Source organism: Rana temporaria, chromosome 13, assembly GCF_905171775.1.
Source record: "Rana temporaria chromosome 13, aRanTem1.1, whole genome shotgun sequence".
Taxonomy (NCBI): Eukaryota; Metazoa; Chordata; class Amphibia; order Anura; family Ranidae; genus Rana; species Rana temporaria.
In genome coordinates this window covers 3,533,668-3,549,967 of record NC_053501.1, presented here as the reverse complement: position 1 = coordinate 3,549,967, position 16,300 = coordinate 3,533,668, and the positions used below count along the sequence as shown (strand labels likewise).

The 16,300-nt window shown below is 47.1% G+C and overlaps 1 protein-coding gene across 1 annotated transcript; it reads right to left on the bottom strand.

The window, feature by feature from the left end:
• Window positions 1–764: 764 nt before the first annotated feature.
• Window positions 765–14,582, bottom strand: STYX (serine/threonine/tyrosine interacting protein). The gene is made up of 10 exons (XM_040333041.1): window positions 14,395–14,582; window positions 12,164–12,196; window positions 10,438–10,491; window positions 9,538–9,635; window positions 8,873–8,933; window positions 6,914–6,950; window positions 5,593–5,683; window positions 5,264–5,336; window positions 2,110–2,203; window positions 765–1,448 (listed from the first exon to the last, which is right to left on the bottom strand). Exons 1-10 carry the CDS (start codon window positions 14,449–14,451, stop codon window positions 1,375–1,377), a joined length of 672 nt encoding a protein of 223 aa, XP_040188975.1. The 5' UTR covers window positions 14,452–14,582; the 3' UTR covers window positions 765–1,374.
• Between the last annotated feature and the right edge of the window lie 1,718 nt (window positions 14,583–16,300).

Here is a 16,300-nt window from a genome sequence, read left to right as displayed (position 1 = left end):
TCCCCATCACCACCATCCTCCAATCCGCAGCAGGAACGTCATCATCCGCCGCCTGCTGCCAGTAATCAGGTTCTGTTACCTTAGATACCGCAGGACGCTTCCGTCGGGCCGCATGGCATGCCGGGATATGTAGTCCCACCTCTGTTAGTGAAGGGGGAGGTCTCCTTGTAGAACTACCAATCCCAGGATTCCTAGCGGGCCTGGTCCCAGACAGGGAGCGGAGAATGCTGACCGGAGCCAGGGAGATGAGGGCAGGTGCTGGGGGAACCTGGCCGGAGCTTTACCGCTGGAGGCGGCAGAAGACGGGGGGGGGGGGGGGCACCAAGGTGAGGGCTGGCAGGGAGGTTCTGTGTAACCTGGGGTCTGAGCGAGAGTATACATATATGGGTGGGGGCGACGACAACATGGATAGGGGCGACGACAACATGGGGAATGGCGACGACAACAGTAGGGGTGACTGCATACTAGCTCATTATGGCTTTTGCCTTTCAGGTAGGTTTTTTTTTAAACAAGAACGGGGTTTACTACCGCTTTAAATGAAAAAAAAAAAAAAATTGAGAATCATGATCTTCATTTTATGCAAAAGAATGGCGATTCTCATTTTTCCCAGAATCGTGCAGCTCATTATATATAATAGATAGATATCTCTATAGGACTCTCCTGGTCAAACCTCCCCCATGTCTGCCACCATCTGCACTTAAACTCTACCAACTACATCCGATTCCACATAACTGACTGCAGAACACAAGATCCCGGAAACACAATTATTATTTTACTGTCTGTTTATTTGAAAAACATCGGAACAAATCGGTTAGGAACAATCTTTAGGCCAACGCCACAATAGAAACCGCATAATAAAAAGAACTTTGATACAGAAGGTTATTCAATAGTATACAATCTGACCCCCCCCAATGAGCAAGTAGCATATTTTTTTATTTTTTTTTTTTTATTGTATAGAATCCGGTTAGTTTAAAAATTTTACTTCTAAACCTATAAAAATGTATTTACAAAAAAATGCAAGTCTAGCAAACATTTTTAATACTAAAGCCTTAAATTTTTTTTTCCTTATAAATTAAACTTCATAGAAACAGGTTTCCCTCCCATCAGTTGCATTGCATTTTTTTTTATAGAAAAAGAAAAGAAAAAAAAAAATTCAAGTATGAAAAGTGCGTTATTGCAGTAATACCAAGTTGCACGTCCAAACGAAAAACTTTTCTTCTTTAGTAAAACAGCTGTGTAAAAAGCAGTAAAACAATCAGTGCCATCTGCTTATCCATGGACAAGTCCTATTATTGTCTGATTAAAGCACAATAGCAGCACCTGGACAAGAACATGGCCCAAACGAGTCAATTGTGTAGCGAGTGTCTTTTGGGTTTATGCATCATGACCTGCCGACACCTGCATGTTTCCAAATTCATCCTCCTCTTCATGTGTCCTTTTCAGGCCTCCTGAATGTCCAAAATACATATGGGAAAATACAAATAAAAATTAGGGGTGCTTTGCTGCAAAGACTAAGAATGTACCTTGTGAAATAACCCAATACAGCAATGAAAGGCAAAACACGGAGAGGGAGAGGCGAAGGAGAGGGAGAGGCGAGGGAGAGGCGAAGGCGGAGGGAGAGGAAGAGGGAGAGGCGAAGGAGAGGGCGAAGGAGAGGCGAGGGAGAGGCGAGGGAGAGGCCGAAGTAGAGGGCGAAGGCGAGGGAGAGGCAGAGGCAGAGGGAGAGGGAGAGGGAGGAGAGGCGAGGCAGAGGCGAGGGAGAGGCGATGGCGAGGGAGAGGCGATGGAGAGGCGAGGGAGAGGCGAGGGAGAGGCGAGGGAGGAGAGGCGAGGCGAGGCAGAGGCGAGGGAGAGGCGATGGCGAGGGAGAGGCGATGGAGAGGCGATGGAGAGGCGAGGGAGAGGCGAGGGAGAGGCGAGGGAGAGGCGAGGGAGAGGCGAGGGAGAGGCAGAGGCAGAGGGAGGGGGAGAGGCAACCTTTAGAAAATAAAAAACAAACCTTTACAACCCCTTTACGCTGAATGGATGGTCTTACCAGATGAGAGTTTACAATCACTTTAATCCTAAGCAGGTATGTGCCCTAAGGCCTCACAGATTCGAATGACTTACCTGTAGCACCAGATTGTATAGAGAAGTTCCTTCCTAATTGCAGAGGCGACATCATTTTAATGGTTAATTTTGCTAGATAGATGGCTTCATATTCCTGCAGAACAGACAGAGAATACAATTAGCCTATTAAACATTTCGATCAGTTGAAGACCCACCTGATTGCCAGTCAATACACTTCATCCATTCCCATTTCATCAAAATCTTTTGAAAGGGGACTGAACACCAGACATGTGCACTGCCAAAAAATTAGTTGTTTTCGTTTGTTATTTTCGTTTTTTTTATTATTTATTCGGAAATTCAAAAAATCATTTTTTCGTTTTTGTTTCGTTTTTTTTCCGGAAATTCGAAAAATTTATTCCCCGTTTTATTCGTTTTTTTGCTCTTTTTATTTTTAAATTTGAAAATCGAGAATGAAAAACGGTTTAATTTGAAAATTCAAAAATTTAAAAATTCTAAAAAAAAAATCAGAAATACGAAAATAAAAAATGTGTTATTGCACATGTATACTGAACACTCTCTCCCCCGCCCCCACTGCAGAGTAAGGCCTTGTACACATCTTTCAGACAGCTGTCCAGCCGGCTCCGGAAAGCCATAGAACTCCGCTTGTTGAAGGCCGGCTACCGGGCACTTTCACCCCCCTTCCTCCCCAGGCCAATTTTCAGCTGTCACACTTTGAATGACAATTACTCAGTCATGCAACAAGGTATAGCCATGACATTTTTATCATTCCGCCCCCCCCCCCCACAAAGCTTTCTTTTGGTGGTATTTAATCACTGCTGGGGCTTTACTGTAATCAGGGCACTGATCATGTCCGTGTCCTGATTACCTGTCCCGGGCAACACACACACACACACACACACACACACACACACCTGTCAGTGTGAGGAGAGCCGATAAACAGCACTTCCGCATCTACATGTGACTGGCTGTGATTGGACACAGGCAATGATTACATGGTTAAAGGGGTTGTAAAGCTTTGTGGTTTTTCACCTTAATGCATCCTATCCCACATTTGTTGTCGGAAATTCCGACAATTGTCCGACGGAGCGTACAAAACCCGACAAAAACCTTTCATCACACATTTGTTGTGGGAAAATCCAATTGCGTGCAAGAGCCCTTAAGCCTCCAAATCTAACCACATAGCGACCGCCGCACGCACATACACTTCTACACAATGGCACGGGCAGGCAAATGGGTGTACCTGTACGTCCCTTTTGATTTTCCACCCTCGCAGGCCGTGTGCCTCGCTAGTCCCGAGAACTCGATGTAGTCCTTGCGGGCGCACTCCCGTGATACAGCGAGTGGTCGTAGCCGCTCACTGCATCACTCGGCCCCGCCCCTTGGCGCGCTGCATCACTGGATGCGATTGACAGCAGTGCCAGCCAATGGCTGCGGTGCCGTCAATCCATCCGCTCTACCCAATCAGCGGCCAGACTGAGCGGCGAAGAGGATGTCGGGTCCGAGCGTGGGACTTTCGAGGGGTCAGGCAAGTATAAACGGGGGGGGGGGGGGGGGGGGGCGGTATCTTCGGAAGTTTTTTCACCTTAATGCATAGAATGCATCAAGGTGAAAACGTTTTCCTTTACAACTCCTTTAAGGGTCAGCAGCTGCTGTATTTGTAGCGGCCGCTTTAATATCAGTCTGAACAGCAATTAGTCTTCAAGTAGATCCAAGTATAACATGAGAACTAGGGTTGTCCCGATACCACTTTTTTAGGACCGAGTACGAGTACCAATACTTTTTTTTTTAAGTACTCGCCGATACCGAATACCGATACTTTTTTTAAATGTGTCCCCAAATGCAGCCATGTCCCCCACAAATGCAGCCATGTCCCCATCAGCGACCCCCACACACATTAATGACCCCATCAGAGACCCCCACACACACATTAATGTCCCCATCAGAGACTCCCCACACAAATTAATGTCCCCATCAGAGACCCCTGCACAATATTGTCCCCATCAGAGACCCCCACACACACACATTAATGTCCCCATCAGAGACTCCCCACACAAATTAATGTCCCCATCAGAGACCCCTGCACAATATTGTCCCCATCAGAGACCCCCTCACACACATTAATGTCCCCATCAGAGACCCCCCTGCACAATAATGTCCCCATCAGAGACCACCCACAAACATTAATGTCACCATCAGAGACCCCCTGCACAATAATGTCCCCATCAGTGACCCCTACACACACACACACACACACACACACACACACATTAATGACCCCATCAGAGACCCCCTGCACAATAATGTCCCCATCAGAGACCCCTGCACATTAATGTCCCCTTCAGAGACCCCCCACAAACATTAATGTCACCATCAGAGACCCCCTGCACAATAATGTCCCCATCAGTGACCCCCCCACACACATTAATGACCCCATCAGAGACCCCCACCACAGCACTTACATTTTAGTCCCAGCAATAACGATGCCCAGCTTCAGTGCAGCTCCGATGTATCTCCCGGCTCCCGCCCGGCTGTTACACAGGCACGTGGTATGCAGACTGACAGCGAGGGAGCTAGGAGGTGCAGCAGGTCCTAGCAAACAGCTGCTTAGTGAGGTGCTGGGTTGGCTGGCTTGCAGCGCGCGTCCTGCTCCCCAACATAGCTCGAGAAGAGACCGACCCTGCAGTGAGTCTGAGGACTTAAGCTGCGGGCCGGAAAAAACATCTCAGCGGGCCGTAGTTTGGACACCCCCTGCTATACAGCATTCATTTGAATAGCTGTGATTCGCGCCGCGTATAGACACTCCCCCTTGCTCGGGATTGGACAGTTCACCCGAGCAAGGGGGAGTGTCTATACGCGGCGGGGCAGGAAAGACTACAGCTATTCAAATGAATGCTGTAATGTTCCCCGCCCGTATTATCCAAGCGGGGATGCGTCGGCGGCGGGGGGGATAAGTATTCTATTCTGGTATCGGGGGTATTTGCGGGAGTACGAGTACTCCCGCAAATACTCGGAATCGGTCCCGATACCGATACTAGTATCGGTATCGGGACAACCCTAATGAGAACGTATGTCGTTTGTGGTCCCTTTGGGACTGGCATGTTTAGCACTGCTTTAATAGAACCCCCTTGGGAAAAAAAAAAAAGCAATAAAGTTCTGAATTTTCAAAAAAAAAAAAAAAAAAAAACTGCCATACCTGAAGTTGGTGAACAAATCCAGCATTGGGATTAATGCAGAACCTTCTTTCTTGCACATATGTAAATGCATCCCTTTGAGAGAGCAGAAGAGTATTTATTTCATAACATCACCACCACCCATCAAATTTTGCGAAAGTCCACTCATTGTTCTGGTGTAACATAATAGTGTCAAACTCCACACTCCCAACCCCTACATTGCCAATAAAAATAAAAATTAACTGCACTTTTCCTAGCCTTTCCGTTACAGATGCCAGAAGTGTACATGTAGTGCTTCTGACCTACAAAAAAAACCCAAAAAACTGGCCAATGCATCCAAGATTACGCTCACCTGTATTTTATACCAAAAGTTTCCATAATATAGGCAATAACCAAGGCAGCACTCCTGGAGATCCCTGCATTGCCATGGATAAGAACTTTTCCTAAAAAAATAAAAAATAATAATAATAATAATAATAATAATAATAAACCGTGGGTTTTCATAAAAGGAGCTAAACAAAGGGGTGGAACAGGAAGAACAAATAACAACCTAACTAATGGAGTGATGTTTTGGGAATCTTTAGTAAATGTGGATTGGCTGAATGCTCAATGAGACTGGTGACATCACTGAGAATGCAGCCTATCCAATCACTAGAGAGCAATGACATCACTGAGAATGCAGCCTATCCATTCACTAGAGAGCGGTGACATCACAGAGAATGCAGCCTATCCAATCACTAGAGAGCAATGACATCACTGAGAATGCAGCCTATCTATTCACTAGAGAGCGGTGACATCACAGAGAATGCAGCCTATCCAATCACTAGAGAGCGGTGACATCACTGAGAATGCAGCCTATCCAATCACTAGAGAGCGATGACATCACTGAGAAGGCAGCCTATCCAATCACTAGAGAGCGGTGACATCACTGAGAATGCAGCCTATCCAATCACTAGAGAGCGGTGACATCACTGAGAATGCAGCCTATCCATTCAGTAGAGACCAGTGACATCACTGAGAATGCAGCCTATCCAATCACTAGAGAGCGATGACATCACTGAGAATGCAGCCTATCCAATCACTAGAGAGCAGTGACATCACTGAGAGCGCAGCCTATCCAATCACTAGAGACCAGTGACATCACAGAGAATGCAGCCTATCCAATCACTAGAGACCGGTGACATCACTGAGAATGCAGCCTATCCAATTACTAGAGACCGGTGACATCACAGAGAATGCAGACTACACCAGTTGACCAATTCATTATTCGATGATAATTTTATAGGCTTTGGTTTGTTCATCACAAAGATGTCTGCACCCAAGAACACAAAGAACTAATTTAAAAAGGAAAGTGTGGGAACAGAAATAAGGAATTATTGATGACATCCCTGCCTGGCCGTGCCACTTCAAAATCAAGTCGCTGACCCAGATGCATGGACTGGCAAGGTGTGCAGCCAACACAGAGCAGGGAGTGAGAACACCTCTGTGTACCTGTTCTGGGCTAGAAAGAACAGAAGTTGTGAGGACAGCCAGGGAACTAGCATTTTCTAAAAGATTGGCAATGCCAGATGTCACATTTTCTTCAGTACTCATCATTTAAAAAGGTTTCCGCTGTCTGTGGCAACTGCTTTTGCGAACCCGACAATAGAAACGAGCCATGAAAGTCTACTTACCTCCACTCTGTAAACACCCGTCAAGGAATTCCTTTGACTGTCAGGGGGAAGGAGGAGAAATGTGTGAGAAGCAGATAAGATGAAGCAAAACTAATTCAATTGATATAATGTTTAACCACTTAAGCCCCGGACCAAAATTCAGGTAAAAGACCAGGCCCCTTTTTGTGATTCGGCACTGCGTCGCTTTAACTGACAATTGCGCGGTCGTGGGACGTGGCTCCCAAACAAAACTGGCGTCCTTTTTTTCCCCACAGATAGAGCTTTCTTTTGGTGGTATTTGATCACCTCTGCGGTTTTTATTTTTTGCGCTATAAACAAAAATAGAGCGACAATTTTGAAAAAAAAATCCAAATTCTTTCACTTTTTGCTATAATAAATATCCCCCAAAAATATATAAAAAATACATTTTTTCCCTCAGTTTAGGCCGATACGTATTCTTCTACATATTTTTGGTAAGAAAAAAAAAATAAAAATCGCAATAAGCGTTTATCGGTTGGTTTGCGCAAAATTTATAGCATTTACAAAATAGGGGATAGTTTTATTCCATTTTTATTATTTTTTTTTTTTTTTTTTTTTACTACCAATGGCGGCGATCAGCGATTTTTTTCGTGACTGCGACATTATGGCGGACACTTTGCACGATTTTGACACATTTTTGGGACCATTGTCATTTTCACAGCAAAAAATCCATTAAAAAGGCATTGTTTATTGTGGAAATGACAGTTGCAGTTTGGGAGTTAACCACAAGGGGGCGCTGAAGGGGTTATGTTTCACCTAGTGTGCGTTTAGAACTGTAGGGGGGTGTGGCTGTAGGTCATCGATCGAGTCTCCCTATAAAAGAAATGACACGATCGATGCAGCCGCCACAGTGAAGCACGGGGAAGCTGTGTTTACATACGGCTCTCCCCATCCTTCAGCTCCGGGGAGCGATCACAGGGGGGTGGCTAGAAACGAATAGCCGCCCCCGCATCCTGGATCACTCCCAGAGCTACCGACCGCCGCATGTAACGGGGGGGGTCCCGATCGGCGGCCGCGATGTCCGCCGGGTACACGCGATCGTCGGTGACACAGCCGGTAACAGCAGAGATGTGGAGCTCTGTGTGTAATGATGGGGTGTAAACACAGAGCTCCACGTGCTGTTAGAGGAGAGGAGACCGATCTGTGTCCCTTGTACATAGGGACACAGATCGGTCACCTCCCCCAGTCCCCTCCCTCCCCCACACAGTTAGAACACACCCAGGCTACACAGCTAACCCCTTCCTCACCCCCTAGTGTTAACCCCTTCCCTGCCAGTCACATTTATACAGTAATTAGTGCATTTTTATAGCACTGATCGCTGTATAAATGTGAATGGTCCCAAATTTGTGTCGAAAGTGTCCAATATGTCCGCCGCAATATCGCAGTCCCAATAAAAAAAAAAAAAAAAAAAAAAAAAAAAAAAATCGCAGATCGCCGCCATTACTAGTAAAAAAAAAACAATGAAAAAAAAAATCATAATTCTGTTCCCCATTTTGTAGGCGCTATAACTTTTGCGCAAACCAGTCGCTTATTGCGATTTTTTTTTTTTTTTTTTACAAAAATACGTCGAAAAATACGTATCGGCATTAACTGAGAACATTTTTTATTTTTTTTTTTAAAAAATGGGAGATTTGTTATAGCAACAAGTAAAAAAAAAATATATTTTTTTTTAAATTGTCGCTCTTTTTTTGTTTATAGCGCAAAGAATAAAAACCGCAGAGGTGATCAAATACCACCAAAAGAAAGCTCTATTTGTGGGGAAAGAAGGACGTCAATTTTGTTTGGGAGCCACGTCGCACGACCGCGCAAATGTCAGTTAAAGCGACGCAGTGCTGGAAGCTGAAATTTCGCCTGGGAACGAAGGGGGTTTATGTGCCCAGTAAGCAAGTGGTTAATGTGTTTTGGTAAAATACCTGAAAAAAAAAAAAATAATAATCTTACCATAGCAAAAAAACGTATAATGTTTTCAATTGGGTTGTCTGCAATATCCAGCACTAAATATCTGAAACACAAACATTCATTACCAGTTTAATATTTCAGGAAAAATATGCGCTTGTTCACTTTATACATTTTATACCATGTGGAACCTGTAACAGTTTGTTTTCATCAAAGGACAACTATAAAGCCAAAATGCCATTTTTAAGTTTTGATTAAAACCGGGAAAGGGTTAGAATCTCCGTCAGGCTTTTATTGCAGCGTCTGTACCGGGGGCCCCTCCCTCTTATTGCTCTTGGTGACTGAAATTGAAGGAAAATTCCAAAACTTGGGGACACACCTGTACCGGTAACTAAGGAAAGGATTTCCACTCACATCCTGTTGCATCTCCCAAACGAGACCAAAAATCTTTTAGGAGTAGATTTCCAGGACAACTCACCCCATGTGCATCTAGGGACTCCAAACTCATACTGGGACTGTCCATGCAGCCACGTGCTCCAACAGACGTGCTCCAACAGACAGACAGACGATGGGATGCCAGCACAAGGATGCATGCAACAGCTGTGCATCCCTGATAAGACAGCCCTGCATGGGGGGCATGCAGCTAATCACCCCTTATCCCTTAAACCCATTCTGAACCTACAAAGTAAAAGCGACTGTGAAAAACTTACCTAAATAAATTCTGAAAGTTTGGTTTGATAAAGTTTGCTTCGATACTTTGTCTTATGCAGACTATATGCGTTATTCCATATTTCTGAAGGATCGGGAGCTAAAGTAAACAAGAAAATAGGAATGGCCTGTATAATCGGATGTAATAATACACAAACATGTCCACATAAAGCAATGATGGGAGGTATAAAAAAGGTCTTTATTAAATGGTCTGTCACCCAAATACTATGAGGGAACAGATGTAATTAAAAGATCTCCACCAGCTACGGGAATTCCCGCTTTGGAAGCTTACTATGGGGTTGATTTACTAAAACTGGAGAGAGTTGCAGCTGTGTATGGTAGCCAATCAGCTTCTAATTTCAGCTTGGTCAATTAAGCTTCGACAGCGATGGCGGTGGGCATACCCCCAACTTGTGCGGTTGGGTATGCCGACCTTCTTTGATAATAAAAAGGTACAAATTCTTGCAGGAAATGGAATTGTAAGGCATGTAAATACATTCTGCGAGAAGAAAAAACCCAAAACAAAACCAAAAACAGGCTAAGTCAGGGTTCAACAAACCCCAGGCACCAGATCACAATTGCGACTAGAATTAGGGACTTGACGCCTGGGACATCCTGTGTCTTCGTGCGCCCCCACCTTCCCCGCCGAGTTGAGTTCTATGGGATCGTTTATGAATTGCACATGTGTTCAGAATTCAGTTTGGGATTTTGGTACGGATTGCTCTCCGACTACAGGAGGCGACACCCTTTATCCAATATGTATTGACCAGGACTGAAAAATCGCAGCTGTGACAAAAATATGAGCCTTGCGAATTTGCATCAGAACTGCATAAAAAATACAATTGGCACCAGACGGGTGAAAACCCAACCTTAATATTTTAGGAACATTTTTATACACGCACCTTGCTTTTCATTGCTGCAGAATATGGACCCAAAAACAGGCCAGGTAGAATTTCCTAAAAATAAAGAAAAATTATTTTTAGATCACACAACATCCACTTCCTAGAGACTGGAGTAACAGAATCATGAAGAAGGGAAAATACTACATACTGTGTGTGTCAGTGTTCATACATTGGGAAAAAAAATTCAAAGCACACTGTCTAAACAGGAATGTGAAATGACACGAGACGTTATCGTTGACATTTAAAAATATTAAAAGGGTTGTAAAAGGTAAAAAAGTTCTCTCACCTTAAAGAGGTCTGGGGGAAAAAAAAGCCAGCAGCTACACTTTTAATAAATGGACACGAGAAATGGTTGGGGACTTTGAATGAGGCATATAAACTGCCGCACCAGCACATGCCTCCATCCCTGAAATTTCTGGGATGGAGGCATGTGCTGGTGCGGCAGTCTATATGCCTCATTCAAAGTCCCCAACCATTTCTATGTCATATTACAGGGATGGAGATGCAATTTTGATATTTTTGTTTATTTATATATATTTACCCTTATGCGTCTTTTCCAATGCTTCTCGCTACCATACCATTCCTAGGTGGAGGCGGGGACACATACTCCCAGTCACCTGTCCTCCATCTACTCATTAGTATTTGTATGCCTCCTATTGAGGAAACTATATCAGTTTAGTTAGGACTACAGAAACGCAGAGAGCCGTGGAGTGGCCTGTAGCTTATCCATACATTTGCAAATGTGTGCAACCAATCGTCTGCTTTTAACATACAGTTAGACAGTTGAAGGTGGCTTGCTGTTTGGGTGGTAAGTTTGAGCTTGGTTATTACGCATTTATTACTTTACTACTGTTTGCATCAAATCGCATCTCATTTAAAGTCCCAACTTCTTTTCTTGTTAATAAATGGACACTTACCTGTCCTGGAGTCCAGCGATGTCGGCAGTAGGGTTCCTGGCATGAAGTCGAAAAGGCTACATTGTGGGTAAGGGAACACGGCAGTGTAGCCTTTCGGCTTCATGCCAGGAACCCTACTCGGCATGCGCGAGGCCCGCTCCTCTCTCCTACTAGCCCGGCGGCCAGGGGAGGAGGAGGGAGCCCCGCGGTGATGTCACGGCCAAACTCCCGGAAGTGGGAAAGGATACCCGTCTTTGACAGGTATCCTTTACCCACTCCCCCCCCGGAAGGTGACAATTGTGGCACCGGAGGGGGCGAATCCAATGAGCGGAAGTTCCACTTTGGGGTGGAGCTCCGCTTTAATGCATTCTATGCATTAAGGTGAAGAAAAACATCAGCAGATTAATACCCCCCCCCCCCCCCGAGCCCCGGTTTACTTACCTGACCCTTTGAAAGTCCCGCGCCGTGAAGACGCTGGCTTCTCGGCTCATTCATTGGTTGATTAAAAGCAGCACAGCCATTGGCTGGCGCTGCTGTCAATCACATCCAATGACGTGGCACGCCGAGGCCGAGTGATACAGTGAGCGGCTATGGCCGCCGACTGCATCACAGAAACGCGCCCGCAAGAATGCATCATCATGAGTTCTTGTGAGGGGGGAGCCGAGACAGCCGCTGAGGGACCCCAGAAGACGTGAATCGGGGGCCACTCTGTGCAAAACTAACTGCACAGTGGAGGTAAGTATAACATGTTTGTTATTTAAAAAAAATATAAAAAATTCTCTTTACATACCCTTTAATGTGACAACTTATTACAAATAAAAAAAATATACCTGCATTTCCCGTCTCATAGGGTAGCTCCAGTCCTGAGGAAAAAGTAAATCAAATATTAGAAAAACGAATCAACATGAAAAATGAACAGCACAGCGAAGACGAGCTGCGATAATGTGGATAAGCGGCAGCCCGATTTAACCACTTGAGATCCGCGCTATAGTCGAAAGACGTCCACAGCGCGGCTCTCAAGTGCTGGGTGGACATCCTGTTTACATGCCACTGGGGGCGCGCAGGGGGGAAACTCTGTGCCCGGCGCATCGCTGGGAAGCCGATGCGCATGCCTGGCGGCCGCGATGTCCTCCGGGTACCCACGATCGGCGGTGACAGCAGGGACGTGGATCTCTGTGTGTAATAATGGGGTGTAAACACAGAGCTCCACGTCCTGTCAGGGAGAGGAGACCGATGCCGTGTCCCTTGTACATAGGGACATAGATCGGTCACCTCCCCCAGTCACCCCCCTCCCCCCACACAGTTAGAACACAATACCCCTTCCTCACCCCCTAGTGTTAACCCCTTCCCTGCCAGTCACATTTATACAGTAATTAGTGCATTTTTATAGCACTGTTCGCTGTATGGTCCCAAAATTGTGTCAAAAGTGTACGATACGTCCGCCGCAATATCGCAGGCCTGACACAAAAAAAAAAAAATAAAATATTGCAGATCGCCGGCATTACTAGTAAAAAAAAAAAAAAAAAATCATAAATCTATCCCCTATTATGTAGGCACTATAACTTTTGCCCAAACCAATATACGCTTATTGCGTGTTTTTTTTTTTTTTAAACAAAAATATGTAGACGAGTACGTATCGGCCTAAACCGAGGAAAAAAAACATTTAAAAAAAAAAAAATTGGGATATTATTATAACAATAAGAAAAAAATTGTGTTTTTTTTTTCAAAATTTTCTGTCTTTTTTTGTTTATAGCGCAAAAAATAGAGGTGATCAAATACCACCAAAAGAAAGCTCTATTTGTGGGAAAAAAAAAAAAATAAGTATATATATATATATATATATATATATATATATATATATAAAAAATTTGGGTACAGTGTTGTATGACCGCGCAATTGTCATTCAAAATGCGTCAGCGCTGAAAGCTAAAAATTGGTCTGGGCACGAAGGTGGTTTAAGTGCCCAGTAATGAAGTGGTTAATTGATTATTAACCACTTCATTACTGGGCACTTAAACCACCTTCGTGCCCAGACCAATTTTTAGCTTTCAGCGCTGACGCATTTTGAATGACAATTGCGCGGTCATACAACACTGTACCCAAATTATATATACACTGCTTTTTTTGAGCAGTGTATATTTGGTAACATTCTTTCTATTTCCATCTGATTGATGGAAATAGAAAGAATGTTACCAAATATACACTGCTCAAAAAAAATAAAAAAATTAAAGAAACACTTTGAAAACATCTATACGGGCAAAAATCTCACAGGACCATATAAAGAAGCTTCAAGTTGCTATGGGTGACAACCCCCCCCCCTCTCAGCTCATATACATAAAGAGGGCTCTGGTTACTATGGGTGACAACCCCCCTCTCAATTCAGGCTCATATACAGAGGGCTCTGGTTGCTATGGGCAACAGTTCCCGCTCAGGACCATATAAAGAAGCTTCAGGTTGCTATGGGTGACAACCCCCCCCCAGCTCAGGCTCATATACAGAGGACTCAGGTTGCTATGGGTAACAATCCCCCCTCTCAGCTCAGGCTCATACACAGAGGGCTCTGGTTGCTATGGGTAACAACCCCCCCCCCCTCAGCTCAGGCTCGTATACAGAGGGCTCTGGTTGCTATGGGTAACAACCCCCCCCCCCTCAGCTCAGGCTCATATACAGAGGGTCCTGGTTGCTATGGGTAACAGTTCCCGCTCAGGACCATATAAAGAAGCTTCAGGTTGCTACGGGTAACAATCCCCCCTCTCAGCTCAGGCTCATACACAGAGGGCTCTGGTTGCTATGGGTGACAACCCCCCTCTCAGCTCAGGCTCATACACAGAGGGCACTGGTTGCTATGGGTAACAGTTCCCTGCTCAGGACCATATAAGGAAGTTTCAGGTTGCTATGGGTGATAGCGCCTGCTCAGGACCATATAAAAAACAAAAGCCCCTGGTTGCTATGGGTGACAGCCCCCCCCCTCAGTTCAGGCCCATATAAGGAAGACTCTGGGTGACAGCTCGGGCACACACGCACAGCAGGCGGTGAAGTCACGTGACCCCTCCCGCCTCACCTCCTGGTCGTCCTTGCACTGCGGCAGGGCGGGAAACTCCAGCTTGACGTCCTCCATGCTGTGCCCGGCGGGGGGAGATCACACTGCCAGCCCAGGAACCACCGCACTCAGCGCAGCCATAGCCATGCCTGCGCTCCTCAAGCCGACCGGGCGCGCCCCCGCTCTTACTTAGCCGTAGGCGGCGGCGCGCACGTCAGCGCAACACTCCCTGGCGCTCGGCGATGACGTCACGACCGGCTTCCGAAGAGCAGGAGTATCCCCATGAAAATCAACAGTCAGGTCGGCACTGCGCATGTGCCAACTCAACGACGTTCTTCTCTTCTATAAATATTCCGTACACCGCCTCTGCTTAATAGCCCTGCAATTTACTTTTCATGTAATAGTTCCTTACTGTGTGTTCTCTGGCTCCTGGAAGCATATGTAGGGCTTTTTTTCTCAGGGAAGTACTCCCTACTATCGAATCAACCCCTGTCTCCATATCCTACCCACCCCCGAGCATCGTCCCTTGTCTCCGCCCCTACCCACCTCCGAGCATCGTCCCTTGTCTCCACCCTTACCCACCTCCGAGCATCGTCCCTTGTCTCCGCCCCTGCCCACCTCCGAGCATCGTCCCTTGTCTCGGCTCCTACCCACCTCTGAGCATCGTCCCTTGTCTCCATATCCTACCCACCCCCGAGCATCGTCCCTTGTCTCCGCCCCTACCCACCTCCGAGCATCGTCCCTTGTCTCCACCCCTACTCACGTCCGAGCCTCGTCCCTTGTCTCCGCCCCTACCCACCTCCGAGCATCGTCCCTTGTCTCACCCCTACCCACCTCCGAGCATCGTCCCTTGTCTACGCCCCTGCCCACCTCCGAGCATCGTCACTTGTCTCGGCCCTTACCCACCTCCAAGCATCGTCCCTTGTCTCGGCCCCTACCCACCTCCGAGCTCCGTCCCTTGTCTCCGCCCCTACCCACCTCCGAGCATTGTCCCTTGTCTCCGCCCCTACCCACCTCCGAGCATCGTCCCTTGTCTCCACCCCTACTCACCTCCGAGCCTCGTCCCTTGTCTCCGCCCCTACCCACCTCCGAGCATCGTCCCTTGTCTCACCCCTACCCACCTCCGAGCATCGTCCCTTGTTTCCGCCCCTGCCCACCTCCGAGCATCGTCACTTGTCTCGGCCCTTACCCACCTCCAAGCATCGTCCCTTGTCTCGGCCCCTACCCACCTCCGAGCTCCGTCCCTTGTCTCCGCCCCTACCCACCTCCGAGCATTGTCCCTTGTCTCCGCCCTTGCCACCTCCGAGCATCGTCCCTTGTCTCTGCCCCTACCCACCTCCGAGCATCGTCCCTTGTCTCTGCCCCTACCCTCCTCCGAGCATCGTCCCTTGTCTCCGCCCCTGCCCACCTCCGAGCATCGTCCCTTGTCTCCGCCCCTGCACACCTCCGAGCATCGTCCCTTGTCTCGGCTCCTACCCACCTCTGAGCATCGTCCCTTGTCTCCGCCCCTGCCCACATCCGAGCTCCGTCCCTTGTCTCGGCTCCTACCCACCTCTGAGCATTGTCCCTTGTCTCCGCCCCTACCCACCTCCGAGCATCGTCCCTTGTCTCCACTCCTGCCCACCTCCGAGCAACGTCCCTTGTCTCCGCCCTTACCCACCTCCAAGCATCGTCCCTTGTCTCTGCCCCTACCCACCTCCGAGCATCGTCCCTGGTCTCCAGCCCTACCCACCTCCAAGCAACGTCCCTGGTCTCCGGCCCTACCCACCTCTGAGCTCCGTCCCTTGTCTCCGCCCCCTACCCACCTCCGAGCATAGTCCCTTGTCTCGGCCCCTCCCACCTCCGAGCATCGTCCCTTGTCTCCACCCCTATCCACCTCTGAGCATTGTCCCTTGTCTCCGCCCCTGCCCACCTCCGAGAATCGTCC